At 48.5% G+C, this 12,859-nt stretch overlaps 1 protein-coding gene across 1 annotated transcript in view; it reads left to right on the top strand.

Moving 5' to 3' along the window:
- Positions 1–12,343, top strand: part of nmbr (neuromedin B receptor) — a gene marked incomplete at both ends in the record, with an annotated part of 80,140 nt that extends 67,797 nt beyond the window's left edge. The window contains 2 exons of the mRNA XM_079255047.1: positions 3,409–3,647; positions 12,199–12,343. Of these exons, the coding sequence (XP_079111173.1) occupies positions 3,409–3,647; positions 12,199–12,343 (384 nt within the window). The remainder of the gene's footprint in view (positions 1–3,408; positions 3,648–12,198) is intronic.
- Between the last annotated feature and the right edge of the window lie 516 nt (positions 12,344–12,859).

The raw sequence follows: 12,859 nt of genomic DNA, 5'->3' as shown, positions 1-12,859 counted from the left end.
CCAACGGGGCCAAATGGGGCCCAACGGGGGCGCCGCCAAGCCCAACGGGGCCGAATGGGGCCCAACGTGGCCGAATGGGGCCCAACGGGGGCGAATGGGGCCCAACGGGGCCAAATGGGGCCCAACGGGACAGAATGGGGCCCAACGGGGCCAAATGGGGCCCAACGGGGGCGCCGCCAAGCCCAACAGGGCCGAATGGGGCCCAACGTGGCCGAATGGGGCCCAACGGGGGCGAATGGGGCCCAACGGGGCCGAATGGGGCCCAACGGGGGCGCCGCCGAGCCCAACGGGGGCCGAATGGGGCCCAACGGGGCCGAATGGGGCCCAACGGGGGCGCCGCCGAGCCCAACGGGGGCCGAATGGGGCCCAACGGGGGCGCCACCGAGCCTAACGGGGCCGAACGGGGGCGCCACCGAGCCCAACGGGGGCCGAATGGGGCCCAACGGGGGTGCCGCCGAGCCTAACGGGGCCGAATGGGGCCCAACGGGGGCGCCACCGAGCCTAACGGGGCCGAATGGGGCCCAACGGGGGTGCCGCCGAGCCTAACGGGGCCGAATGGGGCCGTACGGGGGTGCCACCGAGCCTAACGGGGCCGAATGGGGCCCAACGGGGCCGCCGCCGAGCCTAACGGGGCCGAATGGGGCCCAACGGGGGCGCCGCCGAGCCTAACGGGGCCGAATGGGGCCCAACGTGGCCGAATGGGGCCCAACGGGGGCGAATGGGGCCCAACGGGGCCGAATGGGGCCCAACGGGGGCGCCGCCGAGCCCAACGGGGGCCGAATGGGGCCCAACGGGGCCGAATGGGGCCCAACGGGGGCGCCGCCGAGCCCAACGGGGGCCGAATGGGGCCCAACGGGGGCGCCACCGAGCCTAACGGGGCCGAACGGGGGCGCCACCGAGCCCAACGGGGGCCGAATGGGGCCCAACGGGGGTGCCGCCGAGCCTAACGGGGCCGAATGGGGCCCAACGGGGGCGCCACCGAGCCTAACGGGGCCGAATGGGGCCCAACGGGGGTGCCGCCGAGCCTAACGGGGCCGAATGGGGCCGTACGGGGGTGCCACCGAGCCTAACGGGGCCGAATGGGGCCCAACGGGGCCGCCGCCGAGCCTAACGGGGCCGAATGGGGCCCAACGGGGCCGCCGCCGAGCCTAACGGGGCCGAATGGGGCCCAACGGGGGCGCCGCCGAGCCTAACGGGGCCGAATGGGGCCCAACGGGGGCGCCGCCGAGCCTAACGGGGCCGAACGGGGGCGCCGCCGAGCCTAACGGGGCCCAACGGGGGCGCCACCGAGCCTAACGGGGCCGAATGGGGCCCAACGGGGCCGCCGCCGAGCCTAACGGGGCCAAATGGGGCCCAACGGGGCCGCCGCCAAGCCTAACGGGGCCGAATGGGGCCCCAGGTCCTCGTAGAAGAACAGCATGACCACATCGACTGCCGATCATCCACAGCCGGACAGCCCGGCCTCTGCCGACTGGGCGGATTTCCGCCTTCCTTCGCTTCGGTTTGGTCCAACCTGCCAGCAGACAAACTGGACGGCGTCACGTAGTTCCAGTAGTCCCAGAACAATCTGGTTTATCTGCTGAAACTGGCAGATTAAACATCATGCAGGTGGATTTTATCTGATCAGACTGTGAAGCCTTGCAGGAGGAATTCCAAAGCTGCTGCTTGTCACGCCTCCATCGCAGAGTCCAGCAGCCAGACCTGGTTCTGGTTCTGCTGCTGGTTCTGCTGCTGGTTCCTGGTTCTGCTGCTGGTTCTGCAGCTGGTTCTGCTGCTGGTTCCTGGTTCTGCAGCTGGTTCTGCAGCTGGTTCTGCTGCTGGTTCCTGGTTCTGCAGCTGGTTCTGCAGCTGGTTCTGCTGCTGGTTCCTGGTTCTGCTGCTGGTTCTGCAGCTGGTTCCTGGTTCTGCTGCTGGTTCCTGGTTCTGCTGCTGGTTCCTGGTTCTGCTGCTGGTTCCTGGTTCTGCTGCTGGTTCTGCAGCTGGTTCTGCTGCTGGTTCCTGGTTCTGCAGCTGGTTCTGCTGCTGGTTCTGCAGCTGGTTCTGCAGCTGGTTCTGCTGCTGGTTCCTGGTTCTGCAGCTGGTTCTGCTGCTGGTTCTGCTGCTGGTTCCTGGTTCTGCTGCTGGTTTCTGGTTCTGCTGCTGGTTCCTGGTTCTGCTGGGCCGCAGCATCGGGAACACGTTCATGAAGAAGCCGGAATGTCGACACAGAGAAACCCTATAAAACCCAGCCGACGTGTTTCTGCCCGTGTTTGTGTGGCGATGCGTCTGAAGTACGGCGGCGTTTCCCTTCGCCTGACGAGTCCTCCGAGGCACGTCCTCCTTCAACATGACCGTTTGCGCCGCCGCGAAGCTTTCAGCTCCATCCGTCGTTCCGCGGGGAGAACGTCTCCGTCGGGCAGGTTGGATCAGAACCCGCCTTCTGTCGTCAGACACAGAACGCCAGAATGTTTCCTTCGGTTGCTTCCTGCTTTCATCACCAACGTTCGTTTTTCTGAAGCGTTTTCACTTCAACAAACGGTTTTTCTTCCCGTTTCACCAAACTTCCAGTAAAATGATCCTTAACTTTGTTCAAGCTGTTTGTGAAGCACGATGACAATCACGACGGTGACGCTGGACGATAAAGACGGACATGATAAATGACACAGAGGTGGAGGATAAATCCGTCCAGCGGGGAAATACGCCGTGGCGAAGCGGGAATGGGGACGTGGAGAGAATTCTGCCATTTTACTTCTTCTCTTCAGACCAGTTTCTCCACGAGTTCCAGAAGAGACGGAAAGAAGTTTGCTTTTTCTAAACGTTTGGCTCGGCGTCTCGTTGACCCGGTCGTCATGGTAACAGGCGGAAGCTGCATCCACCTCACTGACCTACGTGAACTTTGTGATGTTTTTCCGACGCCTGTTGATGAAGGAGTGCAGATTAAGTGCAGCGAGCAGGTCTGAGCGCATGACCACGGCTCAGTCTGGTACACGGATCTAAGAACATCTCCCAGCATCCCATAATCCCTCAGCGGAACTCCCCGGAGAGGCCAGACACCAGCGTTCTGCAAGGCCTGAAGTTTTCTGTGCTTCTGACCAGCAGAAGACGGTTAAACCAGAGACGTTCCATCATTCATTGCCATGCGGTTACCGTGGAAACAGCTTTCAGTTCTCCGTGGGACGTTCGCCCTGCAGCTTTACGACGGCTCGGCTCGCTGAAGCGGTGAAAGTTCACGTGGAGGTAAAGCAGCGACACGGACGGCGTTTAGGAAACGCCGTTGTTCACGGCGGAGTTTCACGCTTCATTGACTCGTCTTTCCGTCGTTTCTCTGCTTTTCCTGCTTTGCTCCAGACCTGCTCCGTTTGTCCTGAATGAAAGCTTTCTGTCCTGATGTCTGTCCACTCTGCAGTCTCACCGTGTCTCTGCTTTCAGATGGAGACCAGGAAGCGGCTGGCCAAGATCGTGCTGGTTTTCGTGGGCTTGTTTGCCCTGTGCTGGTTCCCGAACCACGTCCTCTACATGTACCGCTCCTTCCACTACCACCAGATGGATGTGTCGCTGGCCCACCTGGTCATCACGCTGCTGGCCAGAGTCCTCAGCTTCTCGTCCTCCTGCGTCAACCCATTCGCTCTCTACCTGCTCAGCGAGAGCTTCCGTCGGCACTTCAACAGGTCAGGCTCACCTGGCAGCTTGCACAGATACAGAACACACAGCAGGGTCGGAGGCAACGTTGCAGCAGCAGCTGCAGCTCTGCGTCGCAACACGTGATTTCAGAAAAAAAAAAAAAAAGCCCCAAATCAGCTTCTAAAGCCGAGACGATTCCAGTCAAGACGAGGAATAACTCTGTTGTTAATAGGTTCGTCTGTTAAACAGAAATCCTTCCATTTTCTGAACCGATTAGTCCAAGTCAGGGTCGCGGGAAGCTGGAGTCTATCCAGCAACCACTGGGCAGGAGGCAGGAACACGTGGACAGGTCTCCAGTAACGCGTGTTAATTCCACAGATTAGACTGGAAGGACTCCTGCTAAATGAGCTGAATGTCACAGTTTCTGTTTCTCTTTGTGACAGTAACACGGTAGAAGGTATCGGCGTACCGAGCCCACCTGGGGACAGCGGCAGAAAGATAATTGTGGTTGCCATGCGTTGCTAGGGAGCGGCCACAAACTGACCACGCACCACAAAGTCACGGCAATGAGCAGAGGGGGCGATTCCTGGTCCAGAAAGTCCTGCCATGTTTCTACCTGTACATCTAGAACAGGTGTTTTCACCAACAGGCTGGTTTACCTGGAAAATAAACTCAGCTGGTCTGGTGACGGACAGGACTTTTACTTTCTGGACCAGGAATATCCACCTCTGGCAATGGAATACTAACACGCTAGCTTGTTTAGTTTAGCGCGTGTTTATTATGTACCTTTTTATTTTTAGAGCTGTTTAGAAACAACATGGCCGAGCAAAGTGACTCACGATCAATAACAAAATATAAAAATCTTCATGTTTACATTTCTGAGTGTCAAACTGACACTGATGATGAGAATAAAATCACAACAGATGGAAGATGGTTGGATGAAAGTGGTTATTAAAAACTTTTACCAGGAAAAAGCAAAGAAATTCCTTGTGTTTCATTAGAAGCTTCCAGATGCACAAACTGTTCGGCATGTAAACAGAGCTAAGCGCGTTCATGCAGCAGTTATGTTTGCAGAAATGATTTTTACTAAACCACATGAGCATAAGTATCTGCAAAGACCTGCACCCTGTCTTTCTACCTCCTACCTCTACAACGCCTCCATCAACTAGCAGGTTATCATTCAACCCGCTAACCAATGTCTGAGCCATGAGTGCAGACATCTTCGTCGCCTTCCATTAAAGAAAAGTCAGAATTTATTACAGTCACTCAGATAACTGCAGAACGAAAAAAGGAACAAAAACTAAAAACGTGCTGAATTACAGTTTAGTGATGTAAGACACTGTTTGTCTTTTAACTGAGTTAAAGAAAAAAACAGACAAACAAATTGGTTCTGGACAAATTGGAACAGTGGGACAAAATATGTGTCAACAGGTGCAGAAGTCTGACTGGGAGGAACAGATAGAGTAGTACTACTCATAGTAGTACGATTCCGTAACAGGTACAACTGTGTGTCATCAGCATAAAGGTGATTTAAATGTGTTTCTGAATAACGCAAGCAGGACGAAGCAAGAAAAGCAGTCCTAAAACTGACCCCTGTGGGACACCAAATCTCCCTGGAGGACCTGCTGTTTACTGCATCACAGAACTGCCTGATCAGTAACAACAAAACTAGTTTAAAGTCGCAGTAGAGATCCCGGCCCAGCGCCTCCGTCTGCAGAAGACGTTGTGCTAAAAGCAAGAAGCGTCGGGACGGAACATAAACCCCTGTCCCGAAGAGTTTCCGTAAAGCTGGTTTATGGAACGCAGACGGAAAGTTTCCACGTTTGGAGACGTTTTGATACGAAGACCAGAAGGTCCAGCTCTTTCTGGAGCCAGCTGGACTTAAAGGAGGCTTTAGGTTCATGTTATTTTCCTTTCGGCTTGTCGCCACAGCCACTTATCACACAGTAACACGATGATGGTCTGAACAAAACAAAATATCAGTAATTACATTATTATTACATATTTACTGCCTGAAACTTCCTGAGAGGAAAATTAAACAAATTTATGGATCAGATTCATTTCTCTTAGTTTTATAAACAAGGAAAACACAGCGAAGGTTTTATGAGCAGATTACAGCTGGCCGGTACAGCGCAGACACACACACACACACACACACACACACACACTAACTGGCAATTGTAGGTTTATCTAAACTTTCCAGAAGACTGCACCGTTGTCCAGCTCTGAGCAGATCAGGACAGGACCGGAGGGCGGGGGCTTCATTTTCCTGCAGATGGATTCCATCACGTTGGAAATGATGTTTCTGAAAGCTTCCGCCGAGTGTTGCCGCTCACACTAAACAAAGTCGTTATCACGGTGCCTCAGCAGGATGAAAAGCTCTCCTCATCGGAATGGTGGCAGAAACACACGCCGACCCGAGGTCGGGCTTGGTGCTTTCGGCTGGGTTCCATCAGAAGCCGCGGAGAACACGGCGGGAAGTCAGCGTCTGCCTGTGGGAAGCAATCAGAACAATTCACCTGCTTGTCTGGATTTCTCTTCACTAAACACACAGCAACGTTACGGCACCAGGATGTACAGGAAACACACCTTCTGCACCTGGAGAGCTCATTAACAGTCCTCCAGAGCCTGGGATTATAGCTGAACACACACACACCGGTTTTTCCTGATGAAATGACATCTGCAGCTGATTCATACATCATCTGCAGATTTTAATCTAAATTTATAAAATCTTATTGTTATAAATGAAAGAATAAGAGTTTGGTTTTCCCGACGCCATCAGTCGCGTTTCTCACGACAAGCAGCTGCTTCTCCATTGCAGCTCTTCGCAAAATAAAAGCAAAATTTCCAAAATTCCCATGGTGCTGATGCAATTTGCAGCCAGGTTGCTAGGTAACCAGGTTGCTAGGTAACCAGGTTGCTCGGTAACCAGGTTGCTAGGTAACCAGGTAGCATTGTTTCAGGCTTTTCCACTCGCTGAGGAGGATTTTTCCGAACTTCTTCTCCCTTGTGTCTCTGATTCCTTATGAAACTGCATTTCGCTGGTCACATGACCCTCGACATCACGTCTGGCGACATGTAAATGCGGACAAAGTGTCTAAACGCCCGTATAGACATATAGGAGCGTAAAAACGTTTCAGCGATGAGGTTTTTCAAACCAGCAGCTTTTTATTACGATGTTTAGGTTTTGTGCCGTTCCAGGCTGACGGTAACGCAGCTAGTGGACGCTACATGGCGCCATAGCGGTCCTGAAGGTTTGTCACACCAGGGTCCCAACGTGGGAGCAGAGATGGAGGAGACTGAAAACTCTTCGGTTTCTTCGGCTCAGTGAAAATGATCCAGACGTGCCGCAGCTCTGCAGAAGACACGTCTTCCATGTGTCCCATGCAAAGACAAGCACCGAGTCAGATGTTAACGCTGCAGAAAAACCATTTTCTATCCCCGTCTTTGTAGATGCAGAGAAGTTATTCTGTAAACGAAGGAAACACGGCATGTGGAAAGAAGGAATAAGAAGTCGGAATGACTGGAATGGTTCCAGAACATGAAGTTTCTGCTCCTGCAACACGTTTCTCTGTAACACTCCAAACATCAGGGCGAAATGATGAATGAAGAGTAAGACCGAGGTGTCCTGCAGCTGTGCTGATTCCAGGTTCAGTTTCAGATTAATTAATCTCAGAATGAAGAAATCTTTCTTCCCCGCATCGTGTGGAAAGTGTTTTCCACACTGACAGAGGCAGAAATCACGATTTCAGACCGTTTTGTCCACAATAGAAGCGTTCAGACGTCCCGGGGGCGACATTGTAACACACTCCATCAGAACAACGCAGGAAGCTGAACAGTCTCTTAAAGCCGATTCTTTTGCTTGTTTTAAACTGTTCAGGTTATAAAATATTAATCACTAATCGGTTCTGGAGCTGTACAGGTGAGTGTGTACTTCCAGGGCAGCCTTGAGTGTCTGCAGATCATCAGAGGACTGGGCTGGTTTTGCATTCTGCATCTAATCGTGTTCAGCAGCAGGGAACGTCCCGCTCGCCGGTGGGGGTTTGTTGATCTGACTGGTGGAAATCGACCTGTAATGTTACGAGCCGATTGCTGGATTCTCTAAATGCATCTAAACTAAATCTGACGAGGACAATGAAAAAACTTCTGAATCAGAAACCGCATGAATGAAATCCATTAATCTTCTCAGGGTCGAGGGCGTACCGAGCCTCAAGCCTTCGACATGGTTAATGTTTGTGGATTTACAAATCATCCATGAAGAATGATGCACAGCTCTGGGAGTTCAGGCTGCGGTGTGTAAACGGTGCGTTCAAGGCCACTTGGAGAGCTCAAAATCTATATGAATCAGGTTTGATTCTTTTGTTTTCCCCTCACAGAAAGACCATGTGGACTACATGGGTAGAACATGTGTAGAACATGACTGGAACATGTGTAGAACATGTGTAGAACATGACTGGAACATGATTGGAACATGTGTACAATGTGACTGGAACATAATTGGGACGTGTACAACATGACTAAAACCTGATTGGAACATGTGTAGAACATGACTGCAACATGGCTGGAACATGTGTAGAACATGACTAGAACATAATTGGAACATGATTAGAACATGCGTAGAGCATGATTGGAACATGTGTAGAGCATGATTGGAACATGTAGAATGTGACAGGAACATGATTGGAACATGTGTAGAATGTGACAGGAACATGATTGGAACATGTGTAGAATGTGACTGGAACATGATTGGAACATGTGTAGAATATGACTCGAACATGTGTAGAACATGACTAGAATATGATTGGAACATTTGTAGAATGTGACTGGAACATGATTGGAACATGCATAGAATGTGACTGAAACATGTGTAGACCATGTGTAGAATGTGACTGGAACATGATTGGAACATGTGTAGAATGTGACAGGAACATGATTGGAACATGTGTAGAATGTGACAGGAACATGATTGGAACATGTGTAGAATGTGACTGGAACATGATTGGAACATGTGTAGAATATGACTCGAACATGTGTAGAACATGACTAGAATATGATTGGAACATTTGTAGAATGTGACTGGAACATGATTGGAACATGCATAGAATGTGACTGAAACGTGTAGACCATGTGTAGAATGTGACTGGAACATGATTGGAACATGTGTCGAACATGACTAGAACATGATTGGAACATGATTGGAACATGTATAGAATGTGACTGGAACATGATTGGAATGTGTAAAACATGACTGGTACATGTGTAGAACATGATTGGAATATGATTGGAACATGTGTAGAATTTGACTGGAACATAATTGGAACATGTGTAAAACATGATTGGAACATGTGTAGACCATGTGTAGAACGTGACTGGACCAAGATTGGAACATGTGTAGAACATGTTTAGATGTTGTGTGGAACACGAATGAAAACGTGTAGAACATGTGTAGAATGTGACTGGAACATGATTGGAACATGTGTAGAACATTACTAGAACATGATTGGAACATGCGTAGAGCATGATTGGAACATGTGTAGAATGTGACTGGAACATGATTGGAACACGTGTAAAACGTGACTGGAACATGTGTAGAACATGATTGGAATATGACTGGAACATGTGTAGAATGTGACTGGAACATAATTGGGACCTGTACAACATGACTAAAACCTGATTGGAACATGTGTAGAACATGACTGCAACGTGACTGGAACATGTGTAGAACATGACTAGAACATGATTGGAACATGATTGGAACATGCGTAGAGCATGATTGGAACATGTGCAGAATGTGACTGGAACATGATTGGAACATGTGTAGAATATGACTCGAACATGTGTAGAACATGTGTAGAACATGACTAGAATATGATTGGAACATTTGTAGAATGTGACTGGAACATGATTGGAACATGTGTAGAATGTGACTGGAACATGATTGGAACATGTGTAGAACATGACTAGAACATGATTGGGACATGACTAGAACATGATTGGAACATGATTGGAACATGCATAGAGCATGATTGGAACATGTATAGAATGTGACTGGAACATGATTGGAACATGTGTAGAACATGACTAGAACATGATTGGGACATGACTAGAACATGATTGGAACATGATTGGAACATGCATAGAGCATGATTGGAACATGTATAGAATGTGACTGGAACATGATTGGAACATGACTAGAACATGATTGGAACATGATTGGAACATGCGTAGAGCATGATTGGAACATGTATAGAATGTGACTGGAACATGATTGGAACACGTGTAAAACATGACTGGAACATGTGTAGAACATGATTGGAATATGATTGGAACATGTGTAGAATGTGACTGGAACATAACTGGGACGTGTACAACATGACTAAAACCTGATTGGAACATGTGTAGAACATGACTGCAACATGACTGGAACATGTGTAGAACATGACTAGAACATGATTGGAACATGATTGGAACATGGTTGGAACATGTGTAGAGCATGATTGGAACATGTGTAGAATGTGACAGGAACATGATTGGAACATGTGTAGAACATGACTGCAACATGACTGGAACATGTGTAGAACATGACTAGAACATGATTGGAACATGTGTAGAGCGTGATTGGAACATGTGTAGAATGTGACAGGAACATGATTGGAACGTGTAGAATGTGACTGGAACATGATTGGAACATGTGTAGAATATGACTCGAACATGTGTAGAACATGTGTAGAACATGACTAGAATATGATTGGAACATATGTAGAATGTGACTGGAATATGATTGGAACATGTGTAGAACATGACTAGAACATGATTGGAACATGATTGGAACAGGATTGGAACATGTGTAGAGCATGATTGGAACATGTGTAGAATGTGACAGGAACATGATTGGAACATGTGTAGAACATGACTGCAACATGACTGGAACATGTGTAGAACATGACTAGAACATGATTGGAACATGTGTAGAGCATGATTGGAACATGTGTAGAATGTGACAGGAACATAATTGGAACGTGTAGAATGTGACTGGAACATGATTGGAACATGTGTAGAATATGACTCGAACATGTGTAGAACATGTGTAGAACATGACTAGAATATGATTGGAACATATGTAGAATGTGACTGGAATATGATTGGAACATGTGTAGAACATGACTAGAACATGATTGGAACATGTGTAGAGCATGATTGGAACATGTGTAGAATGTGACAGGAACATGATTGGAACGTGTAGAATGTGACTGGAACATGATTGGAACATGTGTAGAATATGACTCGAACATGATTAGAACATGTGTAGAACATGACTAGAATATGATTGGAACATATGTAGAATGTGACTGGAATATGATTGGAACATGTGTAGAACATGACTAGAACATGATTGGAACATGATTGGAACAGGATTGGAACATGTGTAGAGCATGATTGGAACATGTGTAGAATGTGACAGGAACATGATTGGAACATGTGTAGAACATGACTGCAACATGACTGGAACATGTGTAGAACATGACTAGAACATGATTGGAACATGTGTAGAGCATGATTGGAACATGTGTAGAACATGACTAGAACATGATTGGAACATGTGTAGAGCATGATTGGAACATGTGTAGAACATAATTGGAATATGATTGGAACCTGTGTAGAACATGACTAGAACATGATTGGAACATGTAAAACATGACTGGAACATGTGTAGAACATAATTGGAATATGATTGGAACCTGTGTAGAATGTGACTGGAACATGATCGGAACATGTGTAAAACATAATTGGAACATGATTGGAACATGTGTAGAATGTGACTGGAACATGATTGGAACATGTGTAGAACATGTTTAGAACTTCTGTAGATGTTGTGTGGAACACGAATGAAATGTGTAGAACATGTGTAGAAAGTGACTGGAACATGATTGGAACGTGTAGAACATGTGATTGGAATATGATTGGAACATGTGAAGAATGTGACGTTCTACCATGTGTAGAACGTCACGTACCAGTCAAGTTCTACCATGTGTAGAACGTCACGTACCAGTCAAGTTCTACCATGTGTAGAACGTGACTGGAACATGATTAGAACATGTGTAGAACATGTTTAGAACTTCTGTAGATGTTGTGTGGAACACGAATAAAACATGTAGAACATGTGTAGAAAGTGACTGGAACATGATTGGAACGTGTAGACCATGATTGGAACATGTGTAGAACATGATTGGAATATGATTGGAACATGTGTAGAACGTGACTGGAACATGATTGGAACATATGTGGAACATGTTTCGAACTTGTGTAGAAGTTGTGTGGAACATGTATGAAACATGCAGAACATGTGTAGAACATGACTGGAACAAATGGAGAACTTGTATGGAACATGATTAGAACATGTGCAGAATGTATAGAAAATGTTTGAAACATGTTTGGAACATGTAATTCCCGTGTGTGTCACGTGTTTCATGTTTTTCAAACACATTGATTCACATCCAACTAACATGTGAAATGCGTGTGATTTCCATGTGGAACATGTTTGCACACGTGTTACAGCATGTTGGTGCTTCCTGACCTCTTCCTCGTCTTCCTCCACAGCCAGCTGAGATGTGGTCGGGGCCTCCGTCCCGAGCGCCAGGCCAGCTACCTGCACAGCACCTCCCACATCCGCCTCACCTCCATCAAGAAGACCACGCCCACCGCGGCCAACGGCAACCCCAACAGGCAGGAAGTGGCTCTGTGAAGTGGGGCAGACGGGACTCCTGCTGGTGTAGACGGTAAAACCTGTCCGACTTCATCTTCATCATCCTCAACCTGGCAGCTGCATCAACAAGTGCCTCTCGCCAACAAACAGCAAACGTCCAGCCTGAGAACGCTTCGCTTGTACTGCTGCAGGTCTCCTCGTTCGCCTGGTCGGAGTCCAGAGAAACACCAGGAAGGAGTTAAAAACTCGGATTCTGCATCAGCTTGTTGCTCTGGAATATCCACCATCCTCTGATCCATGTTGATGGGAATTCTGGATTTTTCTCCGTTGCTCCGGAATTAAAACTCAGCAGAACCTGGAACTGCCTGAACTTCCACAACGACCTCTGAGATGAATGAAAGTGAGCTGTTAGGCTCAGCGTGAAGCCTTGGAGACAATGTGGTATCTGTGTTTGCTCTGTTGGTCGCTGCGTCCACCCAAAGCCTCAGACTAATTATGGATTGTATCGATTGGTGGAGGATTTGTGTCCCAGGGTCGCTGTTAGGCGCTGCTAGC

The sequence above is a fragment of the Telmatherina bonti genome, assembly GCF_933228915.1.
Source record: "Telmatherina bonti genome assembly, chromosome: 16".
Taxonomy (NCBI): Eukaryota; Metazoa; Chordata; class Actinopteri; order Atheriniformes; family Telmatherinidae; genus Telmatherina; species Telmatherina bonti.
This window is presented reverse-complemented; position numbering and strand designations above follow the sequence as displayed.